At 38.9% G+C, this 16,078-nt stretch overlaps 1 protein-coding gene across 1 annotated transcript in view; it reads right to left on the reverse strand.

Moving 5' to 3' along the window:
- The window catches only part of GRM5 (glutamate metabotropic receptor 5), a 144,838-nt gene that overhangs the window by 89,923 nt on the left and 38,837 nt on the right, over positions 1 to 16,078 (reverse strand). The window contains exon 3 of the mRNA XM_081797334.1: positions 10,895 to 11,141. Within this exon, the coding sequence (XP_081653460.1) occupies positions 10,895 to 11,141 (247 nt within the window). The remainder of the gene's footprint in view (positions 1 to 10,894; positions 11,142 to 16,078) is intronic.

Here is a 16,078-nt window from a genome sequence, read left to right on the forward strand (position 1 = left end):
ATCTGTACCTCTGAAACAAATAATGCAATATATGTTTTAAAGAAAAGAAGAAGAAGATAGCAGGAGGGGAAGAATGAAGTGGGGGAAATCGGAGGGGGAGACGAACCATGAGAGACGATGGACTCTGAAAAACAAACTGAGGGTTCTAGAGAGGAAGGGCATGGGAGGATGGGTTAGCCTTGGATGGGTATTAAGGAGGCCACATTCTGCATGGAGTACTGGGTGTTATGCACAAACAATGAATCATGGAACGCTACATCTAAAGCTAATGATGTAATGTATGGTGATTAACATAACAATAAAAAATTTAAAAAAAGACATAGGGGGATGAATGGATAAAAAATAAGACCCATCTATATGCTGCCTACATGGGACTCTTTTTAGACCTAAAGACACCTGCAGATTGAAAGTGAGGGAATGGAGAAACATTTATTATGCAAATGGATGTGAAGAGAAAGCTGGAATAGCTAATACTTATCTCTGACAAAATGGACTTTAAAACAAAGTCTTTAAAACAAGACTGTAACATATAATAATAAGCACACACCCAACATAGGAGCACCCAAATACATAAACAGTTAATAACAAACATAAAGGAACTAATCTATAATAATACAATAATAGTAGGGAACTTTAACACCCCTCTTGCATCAGTGGACAGATTAAACAGAAAATCTACAAGGAAAAATGGCTTTGAATGACACACTGGAACAGATGGATTTAACAGATATATTTAGAATATTCCATCCTAAAACAGCAGAATACACATTCTTTTTAAGTGTACCAGGAACAATCTCCAGAATAGATCATATATTGGCCCAGAAAACAAGCCTCAACAAATTCAAGAAGATCAAAGTCACACCATGCATGACCTGACCACAACACTATGAAATTAGAAGTCAAACACAAGAAAAAACCTGGAAAGACCACAAATACATGGAGGTTAAATAATGTGCTACTACAAAATGAATGGGTCAATCAGAACATAAAAAAAGAAATAAAAAAAAAATATACGGAAACAAATGAAAATGAAAACACAATAGTCTAAAACCTTTGAGATGCAGCAGAAACAGTTCTAAGAGGGAAATTTATAGCCATATAGGCCTCCCTCAAGAAGCAAGAAAAATCTCAAACATTCTTACACTGAAAGGAGCTAGAAAAAGAACAAAAAACAAAACCTAAAATCAGTAGAAGGAAGGAAATAATAAAGATTAGAGCAGAAATAAATGATACAGAAACTAAAACAACAACAACAACAACAACAGCAAAACCCCAAAAGAACAAATGGATGAAACCAGGACATGGCTTTTTGAAAATGACAATAAAATTGATAGACCTCTACCCAAATTTATCAAGAAAAAAAGAGAAAGGACTCAAATAAATAAAATCACAAGTGAAAGAGGAGAAATAACAACAAACACCACAAAAATACAAATGATTTTAAAGGCATATTATGAAAACTATATGCCAATAAACTGGACAACCTAGAAGAAATGGATAAATTCCTAGAAACATATAAACTATGAAAACTGAAGCAGGAAGAAATAGAAAACAGATCAATAACCAGCATAAAAATTGAATCAGAAATCAAAAATTCCCAACAAGGAAAAGCAGGTCTAGGTGGCTTCACAGGCAAATTCTACCAAACACTTCAAGAAGACCTATTCTTCTCAAACTATTCAAAAAAATAGAACAGGAAGGAAAACTTCCAAATTCATTCTATGAGGCCAGCAATACCCTGATACAAAAAACAGATAAAGACACCACTAAAAAAGAGAACTACAGACCAATATCCCTGATGGACATAGATGCAAAAATTCTCAACAAAACACTAGCAAACCAAATTCAACAATACATTAAAGAAATCATTCACCATGAACAAGTAGGTTATACTCCTGGATTGCAAAGGTGGTTCGATATTCCCAAATCAATCAATGTGATACATCATATCAGTAAGAGAAAGGATAAGAACCATATAATCATTGCAATAGGTGCTGCAAAGCTGTTGTCAAAGTACATCTATTTATGATTAAAAAATCCCCCAGCAAAGTAGCTTTAGAGGGAACATACCTCAACATAATAAAGGCCATATATGAAAAATCCACAGCTAACATCATCCTTAATGAGGAAAAACCAAGAACTCTTCCCGTGAATTAGGAACAAGACAAGGATGTCCACACCCACCACTTTTTAAAAAATAATTTTATTTTGGGGTGCCTTGGTGGCTTAGTTGGTTGAGCATCTGACTCTTGGTTTCAGCTCAGGTCATGATTTTGCAGTGGGATGGAGCCCTGTGATCAGCTCTGCACTCAGGCAAGTCTCCTGGAGGTTCTCTCCCTTCCCCCTCCCCACCGCCCCTCCCCCCACACGCACTGGCATGCTCTCTAAATAAATGAATGAATGCATGAATAAATAAATAAAATCTTTAATTAAAAAATTAAAAAATTTTTTCTAACCAATCTCTTACACCCAACATAGGACTCGAACTCATGATCCCAAGATTAAAAGCCACATGCTCTACCAACTGAGCCAGCCAAGTACCCCACATAACTTTTATTCAGCATAGTACTGGAAGTCATAGCCACAGCAATCAGACAACAAAAACAACAACAACAATAAGGCATCCAAATAGGTGAGGAAGAAGTAAAACTTTCACTATTTGCAGATGATATCATACTATATATAGAAAACCCAAAAGATTCTACCAAAAAACAGCTAGAACTGATAAGCAAATTCAGTAGAGTCAAAGGATACAAAATCAATGTACAGAAATCTGCTGCATATCTATATACCAATAATGAAGCAGCAGAAAAAGAAATTAAGAAAACAATCTCATTTAAAATGGCACCAACATAATAAGGTACCTAGGAATAAAACTAAACAAAGAATTGAAAGACCTGTACTCTGAAAGGTATAAAACACTGATGAAAGAGACTGAAGAGGACACAAAAAAATGGAAAGACATTCCATGCTCATGGGTTGGAAGAACAAATATTGTTAAAATGTCTATATTACTGAAAGCTATGTTTACATTTAATGCAATCCCTATGAAAATACCAACAGCATTTTTCACACAGCTAGAACAAACAATGCTAAAATTTGTATGGAACCACAAAAGACCCAAATAGCCAAAGCAACCTTGAAAAAGCAAACAAAGTTGGAAATATCAAAATTCTGGACTTTAAGTTATATGAAAAAGCTGTATTGATCAAGACAGTATTGTACTGGCACAAAAATAGACACAGAGATCAACAGGATAGAATAGAAAACTCAGAAATAAACCCATGACTATATATGGTCAATTAATCTTTAACAAAGTAGGAAAGAATATCCAATGGAGAAAAGACAGTCTCTTCAACAAGTAGTGCTGGAAAAACTGGACAGCAATATGCAAAAGAATGAAACTGGACCACTTTCTTTTACCATTCACAAAAATAAACTCAAAATGGATTAAAGACCTAAACATGAGACCTGAAACCATAAAAATCCTTGAAGAGGGCACAGGCAGTAATTTCTTTGACATCAGCCATAGCAACATTTTTCTAGATATGTCTCCTGAGGCAAGGGAAACAAAAGCAAAAATAAACTATTGGGACTTCATCAAAATGAATATCTTCTGCACAGTGAAGGAAACAATCAACAAAACCAAAAGGCAACCTTTGGAATGGGAGAAGATATTTGCCAATGACATATCTTATGAAGGGTTGGCATCCAAAATATATAAAGAACTTATAAAAGTCAACACCCATAAACAAATAATCCAATGAAAAAACGACAGAAGACATGAATAGACATTTCTCCAAAGAAGACATTTAGATAGCTAACAGACACATGAAAAGATGTTCATCATCACTTACCATCAAGGAAATGCAAATCAAAACTACAATGAGACATCACTTCAACCTGTCAGAGTGGCTAAAATCAACAATGCAAGAAACAACAGGTGTTGGCAAGGATGCGGAGAAAAAGGAACCCTTGTGCACTGTTGGTGGGAATGCAAACTGGTGCAGCCACTCTGGAAAACAGTATGGTGGTTCCTCAAAAGGTTAAAAACAGAAGTACCCCATGATCCAGCAATCACACTACTGAGTATTTATCCAAAGAATACAAAAACACTAATTCAAAGGGCAACATGCACCCTTATGTCTATAGCAGCATTATTTACCATAATGGATATTGCAGATATGGAAGCAGCCCAAATGTCTATTGATTGATGGATGGATAAAGGAGAATTATATATATACTGGAATATTATTCAGCCATAAAAAAGAATAAAATCTTACCATTTGCAATGACATGGATAGAGCTAGAGAGTTTAATGTTAAATGAAATAAATCAGTCAGAGAAAGACAAATACCACATGATTTTACTCAAATGTGGAATTTAAGAAACACATTAGTGAAGGGAAAAAAGTGAGAGAGGGAGATATAAATCAAGAAACAGACACTTAGGTATAGAGAACAAACTGATAGTTACCAGAGGAGGGATGGGTGGGGTGTTGGGTGAAACAGGTGATGGGGATTAAGGAGTGTACCTGTTGTGATGAGCACTGGGTGATGTATGGAATTGTTGTCACTATATTGTACACCTGAAACTAATATAACACTGTATGTTAATTAACTGGAATTAAAATAAATAAAATAAAATAAGTCTGAAAATAGCTTCTAAAGCACCTCATGCCATGTAAAAATGCTGGAAGCTACTAATACCTTGTAAGTTCTCAGCTTTTATTAGCTATTGTTCTCATTTTGAGTATGGGGAATAGAGAGCTGTAAAGAGGGAAAATTAATGTTCATATTGGTAAGCTTTTTCTTGTGTGCAAGAACATTTCCAGAGAAGTATTTTTGAAATAATTTTCCAATGTCAGGACAGTGGATGAGCAACTCCTGTAGACATAACTGTGGGTATATTTTAGGTACACAATGTCTTCACATAGAAACCTATGCTTTTACCTCCTAGGACTTATAGGATGGGCAGATGGGCTTTGAAAATTCCCCCTCCATCCTTCCATGGTCAGCATAGTTAGCTATCTGGAAATTGACAAGGATGTAAAACTTTCTAGCTTTTGGGTTCCAGTGACCAGGATACCATACTCAGACCAATGCTCAGTAAGGAAATGTTAAGAACAAATCTGACATTAGTCTGTTTGGATCTACACTGTAAAGGGATACCATTCTGTTTTTACTCCTAATCACAGTATTTTACAGTAGTATCTTTTTCAGAATGTTAATTCATTCTTAAATTTGTTAGTTGTTCAGTAGCTTAAGGATCATCCTAAAGTGTTTTATTTGCAGTAAGTAACAATTTTGAGTAACTGTCTCAAGTCCACTTCTAAACCCAAAGTACCAATCTACAGGATACATAACTGAGTCCTAAACCTTCCCACTCTGTCACAGTTATCCAAGGGCTACTATGCATACAATGAGTTGAGATATTCGAAAATAGAGCACTAAGGCTACAAAAGAAACTCATATATTATGTCATTGAGTACTTCAAATACATGGGCTCTGGAGACTTCCAAAGGTACTCTGTGTGAGCCAATAAAGACTGTGAGCAAATAAGCTTTGAACATTCTAGGCTGGGAAAAAGAAAGAATTATCGGTGTCAGGAAGCTTCTTTCTTTGCTGCTGCTGATTTGAAGAGCTATGAGGGTTTCACTGCTCACCCCAAAGGAAGCCTCAAGCCATTCCTACCCATCTTTAACTCTCTCCAGGTCTATCCATACTGTGAATTTTACAGATAATGGAACTGAAGCTTGGCTAGGTTATTGAGTTGTACCATATTGCGGAGTATGCAAGTGGCAGAGGAGACTGACACTCAGTCTTTAGATTTCTAGTCCAATGTTTTTCTCCATTAGACAGCTCCATATCTATTTGACAGAGTGAAGAACCAACTTTCACTGCTCCTCGATTGCAGAACTCTGTTTTATGTAGGAGAAACGGTAAAATGTGGAGAGATCCAATTTTTGCAAAATAAATATGAAAGCTGTATAGAATGGAAAATGTTATATTTGACAGGGAAGGGATTTCAAGAAAAGTTAAACTCTAATTTTGGTTCAAATCTGTCAACCTGCTTTAACTGTGTTAGAGATAATGAATCCTCCTCATGGAATTAGCTTTTAGATTTCTGGTAATTATTTCTTATCTACAAGAGAAATACAGAGATGGTATCACTAATTGTTTGGTCAGTGAAATTATAACATTGCTGTAAAAATCTTTGGTATCAGTACATTAGAAAAAGAAATAGGTAAAAATAACTCTCCATAAAAAAAAAGATTTCTCTCTTCCCTTGTCAATTGGTATGAATTCTTCCAATTTTCAGAAATGGGATATAGGTTTTATTCTCCATCATAAGTGAGAGAAAGTGTTTGAAAAATACTCTTAGTTAGATTTTAGTTAAGAATTAAAACACATAATGGATTCCTGCAATTGTTTTCCCATTATTCAATTCCCTCTCTTTCTCACTGTCTTGCTCTCTTGCTCTCTTTCACTGAGCCTCTTGGTTTCTACATCTTTCTGCTCCTGAAACTTCTTTCTCATCACTGTGTGGTATATGTGACCTGTCTTCTGTAATATCTCTCCCTTCTTTCTCCTTTCTCTCTGCCTCCCCTTGTAGCTCTTCCTTAACTGGCCACAGTTCATAGTCAAAATATACTGAAATTTTTTTAAAAATGAATTTTATATAGCATTCAAAACCAAAATAAAACAGGTAAAATGTGTTCTAACCAAAAAGAAAAAAAAGTCCTATTAAAGCACTAAATAAAAACTAGAGGCAGGCAGGGTTCAGTTTAGCAGAACTAAAGAACTTTCTAAGTGGTTAAACACTCTGAAAATTAGAGCAGCCTTCCTTCCTCAGAAGATAGTGAGGTTTTCTTTACCCAAGGGGCTGAAGCAAGATTGTCAAGAAAATGGCAACATCATGAGGGGGAAGGGATTGTGCAGAAATTTAGATTTATATAGCTCCTTTATCCTCTCAGTCTAGAATTCTAATGCTGAGGTGTGTGTGTGTGTGTGTTTTAGGGTTTGATTCTTAAATATGTGGTAAATTGTCTGTTGGTCTAGAAAATAGACACTTTAAGCTCCAGTCCACGCAACAAAGCAATTACAATGATCTGTGTCTTTGGGGTTGGATTATCAGAGATTAGAGAGAAACCACAAGGTGGTTTTGACCAAGTCCTTTAATGGTAACTAATAATGACATCTTTTTCCAGGATATACATAGAACCATTTCACATGTAACATAAAGAAAATGGGGGAAAAAAAGAAAAGAAAACTAAGTTACATTCTCCTCATTTGAATTTAATGATTGTGCTTGGGAATTGCATACTGTCCTTGTTCTATTACTAGTTGACTGCATGAGAGTGGGCGCAACTCTTCCTTTCTCTGAGACTCCATTTTTGCCCCAAGGAAAGCTAGGAAATTAAAAACAAATCATCTCTGTGGTCCTTCTGTGGGCAGAGCCACATATTAAGAACCCTTGTGCAAACCAGCTCAGTATCTTCAAATTTCTAGTGTTCTAGCCTTACTTTCTACTTGTCACATCTGTTTCCATCCACCCATTCCTCTTTTCTTGCCTCTTGGATTAGTCAACTTTTTAAAAGTATTCTATTGGCTTTTTAGCTATTCCTCTTGTTAAGGGATTAAATATGCATTCTTTCTTTATCTTATTCTACTTAAAGTTAATGTTGTGTCACTTAATGTAAATTATAAGAAACTTGCTGTTATAGAATTCTAGACCCCCTTTCTTTATGCTGGTTGCCAAATAGTTTACATCCCCATACTTATCAATCCCACAATATAATGTTAAAATTCTTGCTTTAAATAGTCAGTTGTACTTAGTCTGATGTTCTGATATTGACTCTCCATGTTTCCCCTGCCCAATTATGGTCAGTCCCAGGCAGTGGCTAGGCCTCTAAAACCTTAGTTCTCAATGGACTCTCTCTAAGAGGGTCAGAAAACTTTTGCTCTAAAGGGACAGTCAATATTGTGAAGCTTTGTGAGATGGTCTCGGCTGAAACTACTCAACGCTGCCCATGTAGTGTGAAAGCAGCCAGAGACAGGCTCTAAATAAGTAGGTGTGACTGTGTTCCCATAAAACCCGATTTATGAAAACAGACAGCAGACTCCATTTGGCCTGCAGACCACAGTTTGCTGACCTATGGTCTATACCATTGGTGGTAAATAGTCAAGGTCCATATTTCTTATCTGTAATTCTGAAATCCTTAGAGCTCTGAAAATTATATTTTTATAACTCACTTGGCAGCAAAACATGACCCAATCTGAACTTATCTGGTGAGAGAACTTGACCCGCCCTGTAATGAGGCTCTGTATCGCCTATTTATCACACTTTGTGTGACTACTTGTATGTTTTACTACAGAGATATTAACATGTTGATTAAAGAGTGCTGCTCCACAGTGTGCTGGTGGCATTAGAGGACTGTGTTTCCTTTTCTAAATGGAAAAATTCTCAATTCTGTAACATACCTGGCCCCAAGGATTTCCTTAAAGAATTGTGGACTGATAGTAGTCTGATTCAATGTGAGGTTTAATAGCAGTGGTGAAAATGAACTCTCTAATGGTCTATGAGTGTGTTTGCCAGAGTAGGTTGCTACCTGTCCCTGTTTCCTCTTGTTTAAGATCTTCCTTCTGTGCCTCTGGCATTTTAGGGGACTCTCTAGTCACCCAGGCTCCTCTGGTTCATTGACCAGTTTGGAATGTCTTTGACCCAGCAGAACTGTAACTTTTACTCCACAGAAATAACAATAGAATGCCTACCAATACGTTTCTCAAAAAATAGTAGTTTTTAAATTTTGGTCCTGGTTGATTAATTGGCAGGCTGGTTGGATAAGGTTAGGGGTGAAGTCCAGAGATTGAATTAGAATCTTGGTTGTCATGTATTAGACTGTATCTTTGGAGAAGTCACTTAATCTTTGTAAGCCTCAGTTTGTGAGCCTTCAGCTGGAAAAGAGAATGATAACATTACCTCATAGGATTAAAATGTAGAGGACTTAGCTAAGTGTTTGGCTTAGAACACATGTTCAATAAATATTAATTTAGTTATTTTGTAAATAAAGCTGGATTAATTGGAAAAATAAAAATGCTGCAAACCACCTTCCTGAGTCTGGTTCATGTCCTCAGAGGCCAATTCAGATTATTTATTAATGGGTTACTGTAACACCCAACCTTTGAAATATGTGGAAAGTCTCTGAACAATTGTGAATTCTTAGAAATTGTTTGCAAAATTTTATGTATATTGTCCTTTAGAGAATATCTATAAATTTCATCTGAGTCTTACAGAGATTCACGTTCTAAAAAAGATTAAGAAACAATGTCCTAAATGCACCCCATTACAGCATATTTGGAGGATTATGAATGAGACAGTGATGTTCTGTCTGATCCATTAAAGTCTCCCATTGGAATAGAGCTGAGACATTTCTTCACTATCTGGTTTTGTGGAACTGGCTTGGGGGCATGACATGAAAACTCTTTGAATATTTGGAGTGTAGTCATCAAAGTTTATGAGCAAGTCCCAAGCTGATGTCAGTGCTATAGGTATGCTCACAAGAATAATAAATCCATGCGCAGATATCAGGGACTAGGTCTTGACTTGAGCCTACAGACTGAGCTCATTGGTTGACCTGCCCTATGAAGCCTTATGACAAATGTGAAATTTTCTGTGGCCCTGATAAAATGCTTGTATTCCCTGTTCCCCATGGGTATACTGAACAGCCAAAAAGAAGAAAACTGTATATGAAAAGTCAGCTTATCTTGGCAAAGAGCCTGCTTGGAGAAATATTCTTCAAGTCTCTAGAAGAGAGAAAAATATATAGCTTTCCTCTTGGCTGCATGACTTGGAACTAGCTTTCACTTAAAAGTTCAGCTTGTAACGTGGTAACAGCTGCCTCAGGGACCAGCTCCAGTTCACCTCAATAACATGGAGACAAGCTAGAACCAAGGTGGCTGGTACATGGGTGGGCACATGGGGTGTGAGTTATGGACCAAGTCATGAAACCTCTTGGCAGGATCCACTGCAAACAGAGTGTAAGGACACCCTCTCCAAGCATGCGTGTCAAGAATAAACTGTTGCTGGAAGAATACTTGTGATTTTACAGTGGGAGACCACAGGACCCTGATTGTGCCGATGTAAGGCAGAGTGAAGAGCCAGCCCTGCTACAGCTCAGAATATCTTTTCAGTGACAATATCCCTCATGGATTAAAAGTCTCATGTGTAGAGTCACTTAAGAATTTAGAGTATGAGATAGATGTGAATTCTGGTAAGTTCTAGTTACCTAATGACTTCCCTGCAGGCTGATCTGTAATAATGAGTAAGTTCATATTTCTCAGGCTCCTCTATAAATAATGAAATGTGGAATTTCAGAGTAAAAGACAATTTAGTCCTCGAGAAAGGAGAAAGTCCTCCAGCTAAAGGATAATAAAATAAAATGACTTATAACTTACTATAGGTACAGCAAACAATGTAACAGCACCTCAACCCGATTTCTGAATTACGAGAAATGGAATTGTTCCTGTTTCAGAATAGTTCTATGGCCCATGAGGAGATCAGAGTACAGAGAATAACATGGAAAACATGTACAGAGAAACCACAGGGCTGGTTTTTGAGTTTCTACCATAATGTGAGGCTCCTGTCTCTAAGGGTGGGTCTCTGAAATGGGATGATCCCAAGAGCCTGTTTTGGAAGTCAGCATCAATATGTGTACCTGACCACAGAAAATAGGGCTCCCCTTCTCTATCTTTAATCCCTTTGTGATGTCGGAGCTGGCCAAATATGACCAGTAAGCCTAGATAACCACAAAGGAGAGAAACAGGCACATCAGGATCAACGGATGACTGTTCAGGTGCTATTGTCTAGAGGAGAAAATATTGTCTAATAGTACCTTCCTGGAGAGTCTCCATTCTCATCAAATAAGATCATATCTCCAGAAACTCCAGTAAAATTGGTTTTCATCAGGGAATCTAAAAGTTTCCGTCCGTCGATTGGCTTCATTGCATCACAAAGGCCTGCATAGCCTGGACAGAGGGACATCTGCATGTTGTGGAGTCCATAGGCCATGGAATAGATCGCATTGATCACAAATCCCATTTTGGAATCTTGAACATGATGTGTTCTCAGAGTCAGAGAACCTGTTGAGAAACAAATTATGGATTAACTATGAGATTTAATTCTACTATAGCTCTCTCCATGGATTCTGAATAATTGGAGAATTCACAGGAGCAATTTATCAGAGTTAGAACCAGAGTAAATGCAAAGATACAGGTGCCAGCATAGTATGCCTACTAATTGTCTTCTATTTCCAGGTTTTTCTCCCCTGAAAACCTTGAAGAATGACCTGAATTCCCAACAGTAACAAGGTTCACTTCCTCTATTACCAATCTTTGGAGATGGATGCAGGAGAGGACTGTATTTCTGTATCAGAAAATTTATCTTAAGGACAGATTAATCTCCTTAGTACTCAACTATGATAATATAACTCCTTGGAGTAGAAATTCACAACAAATCTCCAGTTTCCAAACTATTAAGTCCTAGCTTATCAAACTAGATTTTCTACCATCTTGCCTCAACTTACCTGTTTGGATTTATCATGCACCACTTCCAACCTCAAAGCATATGCTCTCCATTTGGAAATTCTAAAATATAATCTAATATAATCTAACATTTATGCTCCATTAATTAATTAGTTATTGGAGTCTGAGCATACAAAAAGCTGTGTGGTTGATGATCTAGGGACAAAACAAAGGTGAATTGGGCATGGATTCTGCACTTAAGAAGAAACTTGTTCAATAATAGAGGTAAATTATTTAACTATAGTGAAAGTTCAAAGGTGATATATCTGTAACACATGTGGAGGTAAAATCTATGGAGGCCCAAAGAGGGAGAGATCCCTTCCAATGGAGGGCTCTTGGGAAAGTTTCATTGAAGAACTAACACTTGGTCTGGCTTACTGATTCAGTAAGTATGGAATGAGTGCCTGTTACTTCTGACTGCTCGGAACCTGCTGGGAATGAGGGACATAATGTTGAACAAGATAAATCTGATTCTTGCCCTAGAGTCTAGAGGGCACGTGAGCATCTAAGCAAGCCATTGCAGTGTGGTTTGATAAGTGTGGAGGCAGGACTGAGTTGGGAGGGGCACCAGATCCAGAAGCTCACTGATGCTAACTATTACGGCTGGATGAAGAGTGGAGGGAAGAGTGTTTGAAGGTTCATAGATGAGATAGAGCATGCTGTGTTTGGGACACTTTAAGAAGGGTGGCATGTCCAGAACATGACATGGGAGATGTGAGAATGGGGAGAGCTAAAGGAGCAGGGGAGGGAAGGACTGCTAAGCTACATTAAGATTGCTGCACTTTATCATCAGATCATTGGGATCCTTTGCAGTGTTTAACTAACAAGGGGCATGATCAGATTTCTATGTCAGGAAGACCAGTCTGGCTACAGTGTGGAGAAAGATTGAAAGGGCTGTGGGAGTGGAGCCAGAGAGACCTATGAAGAGGAGATGCAATGATCTGCATGATAGCTGAAGGTGGCCTTGCCTAGGGGGAGGCCATGGTTATGGGCATTATGGTCTAAGAGGCAGAATCTACTACCAGGCCTGGTGAGCGAAAAATGGGGAGGATTGACACATATAAGGAGACTATGGTAAGAAGGTGAAAGGAACAGCTAAAGTAAAGACAGGGTTTGTTATTTGGGGAAAAGTTTTCTGTAAGAGAGATAAAAAGGAATTTTCCAAAGTAGCATGGTTCTTCATGACTTTTCAAACTGAAGAGGCATATTATCCCACTTCTTCACATATCCCCAAATGCTGATACTTTGTTTCCCTGAGCAGAGAAACAGGGAAAACAGCTTGGCTCATCCTGACATAAGTCTAATATGGGGAATCCTGTTTCCATCTAAGGGCTAGACACTGCACCCAGGCTACTTTCCAACCAATTCTTACAATTTCCTTCTCTACACAGGCTGTCTCAATACTTCCACATTTCCCCTCCTGCCAATGGAAACTCGATACTTCTAGGTACTAAGTCAAATACTTTGGGATTACTTTTCACTCCTCTTTTCTTCATACCTTCTCAGCTCTTATTTGATATATCTTTAAAATATATCTAGAATTAAACTACTTCACACCCATCTACTTCTACCAGATTTATCATCTCCTGTCTGGATTACAGTAACAGTCTTTTGACTGGTCTCATTTTTACTTTTGACTATCCTCCCCCAATCCAGCCAATTTTCAACACAATAGCCAGAAAAATTCCCTTAAAATGTAAATCAGATCATGACACTCTTTTGATCAAAATTTCCAGTGGCTTCTTTATTACTGAAAGTAAAAGCCACAGTCCTTGCAATGACCTTTGAAGACATACAGAAACTTGACTCATGGCACTCCCTCCCTCAACCTTCTGACTCCATCTCCTAACACTCTACATTTAAATGATTTCTCTCTAGCCACACTAACCTCCTTTCCGGTCTTCACCTATTCAGGGGTGCCCCTGCCTCTGGGCCCTCTACTTGCTGTTCTTTCTACCCAGAATGCTCTGCCACAGAGATCTGCAGAATCTGTTTCCTCCTCAGTGCAGGTCTTTGCTCAAATATTATCCTCTTTGTGAGACCTTCTGGAGACATCCTGTCTAAATCTCATCTCCAATCCCCCTCCCGCCCCCCATACTCCCTACCTCCTTTCCTGGCAATATTTTTCTCCTTACCACCATCTAAAATGCTACATGTTTCTCTTTTTATTGTCTATCTCATCTACCCACTAAAATGTAAACTCTGTGAGGCCAGGGATTTTATTTCCAGTTTTGTTCACTACTCAGTGCCTAGACCAGTGTCTAGCACATAGTCGGTCCCCCAAAAATATCTGTTGAATAAAGAACTGTTCCTTCTAACTAGACTATTCCCTTCTATTTTCTTTTCCTTCTTGACCCCACTAACACGAATTCTATCCAGTTTTAAAGGTTCCAAGAACATTTCCTTCATGAGGACCACCATGATTGCAGATACTAAAATTAATCTCACCCTTCCGAACTCCCTGTCACTTTCTCTATATCTCTCTCTCTCAGGCACCCTGCACACCATACTATAGAAATGTGGGCACACTTAGGGGAGGTAGAATTTGAAGCATCCATTCCCCATGTCAGTCCATCTCCTACCTTCCTCTAACGCCTTAAGTGGATGTGTTACTCACACATCACCTCAGCCTCCCAACCCACTATCAGAGGTCAGCAATAGTTGCTTCTATGGCTACTAGAGAGGTGGTGGTTTGATTCTCATTCTCTTATTTTTTTTTCTCTTATGAGCAGAGGAGGGAAATGCTTTATGTCTTCCTAGCTCTGTGACTTAGGGAAGTTACTTAAATTCTCTAAGATTCCATTTAATCATCGTTAAATGGTGATAAGTCATAACTACCTGGCACAAGGTAGATGCTTCGTAAATAGTCACTGTACCAAAATGTAAATCATAACGATCATTAGCCACTATGATGTGTGGTCGAGCCTTTGGAGAATGAAAGCAAGCCAAAGGTCTTGCCTGACAGGATGTGCAGTAGAGCTCTCAGGCAGTCATCTTTCCGTGTGCCCTTCCTGATTTTTCTTTATGCCTTGTCTGTGTTAGACAGCAACTGGCACAAAGGCAACATGTGAGCCTTATTCATTTGTAAATCAAATCACAGTGCTTAGGGCATGGTTACTGCACTGTTTGTTGAATTAAATGGGGGCAAGAATGAAAATTTGCATTTTTGTTTGGCTCTTTTCAAAATAATTTTTGCATATATCAGTGATGTGCCGCAATACTGTATTCATACTGCAGAGATAAAGAAACTGAGCTGTAGAGGGGGAGGAGGAAAGATGGTGGAGGAGTAGGGAACCCTATTTCAACTGGTCGCTGGAATTGAGCTGGATATCTACCAGACCACTACTGAGCACCCATGAAATCAGCCTGAGATGTAAGAAGATCTGGATCTCTACAAACAGAATATCGCAGAGAGTTGGTTTTGAGGTACGAAATGGGAGCCGTGATTCCACGGGCAGATATTGGAGGATAAATGGCAGCGGGAGGGTGCCTGGCCATGGGGATACTACACGGACGGGGCACAGACTCGCAGACCGGTAGCGGTGGGGAAAGGACTTTAGGGCAGCCCCTGGGTCAGGAACCGGAGCGGCGGGGTCGCGTTCGAACTGGGAATGGCTGGTGGTTTTAGAAGCACAAAGGGCAGAGACATGCCCTAACCTGGAGGCGAGGACTGGGAGCACTGCAGAGGGGCGCACAACCCAGGATGCTGTAGTTTATAGCAGCACGGACAGAAATGGAGACAGTGTGGCCTGGAGAGCCCACTGAAGAACAGACTGCGATCTCTCTGCTCTGAGGCAGAGGGTTGGAAATAGTCTCTTCTGCTCTGACTCATGGAAGAGAGGTGGAAAGACGCCAGGGAAAGCCACCAGAGAACAAAAGCCCCCAAAACTGATTCCCACTGAGCCCATCCCCCACCACAGGGGGCCAGGGCAACTCCACCCAAACAGGGTTGCCTGAGTAACAGCGTGGCAGGCCCCTCCCCCAGAAGACAGGCTGGGAAAACAAGAGGCCAGCAACCCTAAGGTCCCTAGAAAACAGGTGCATCTTGCTTGGGTTCTGGTCAATAATTTGGACTCTATACATTCCCTCAACCACTCAACAGAAGGACGATGAGGAGGAACCCCCAAAATAGAAGAGACTCAGAGATTATGACTTATGCCACAGATTTACAAATGGATGCAGATATAACCAAGATGTCAGAGATGGAATTCAGGCTGGCAATTGTGAAGACAATGGCTAGAATGGAGAAATCAATTAATGGCAACATAGAGCCTCTAAGGGCAAAAATGAAAGCTGAATTGGCAGAAATTAAAAATGCTATCAGTGAGATCCAATCCAATCTAGATAATCTAACAGCTAGGGTAAGTGAGGAAGAAGAATGAGTAAGCGACCTGGAAGACAATATAATAGATAAAAAGGGAAAAGAGGAGGCCAGGGAAAAACAACTCAGAAGCCATGAAAATAGAATCAGAGAAATAAGTGACACCATGAAGCGT

This window comes from Leptonychotes weddellii, chromosome 11 (genome assembly GCF_054177405.1).
Source record: "Leptonychotes weddellii isolate Sample4059 chromosome 11, ASM5417740v2, whole genome shotgun sequence".
NCBI classification, from domain to species: Eukaryota; Metazoa; Chordata; class Mammalia; order Carnivora; family Phocidae; genus Leptonychotes; species Leptonychotes weddellii.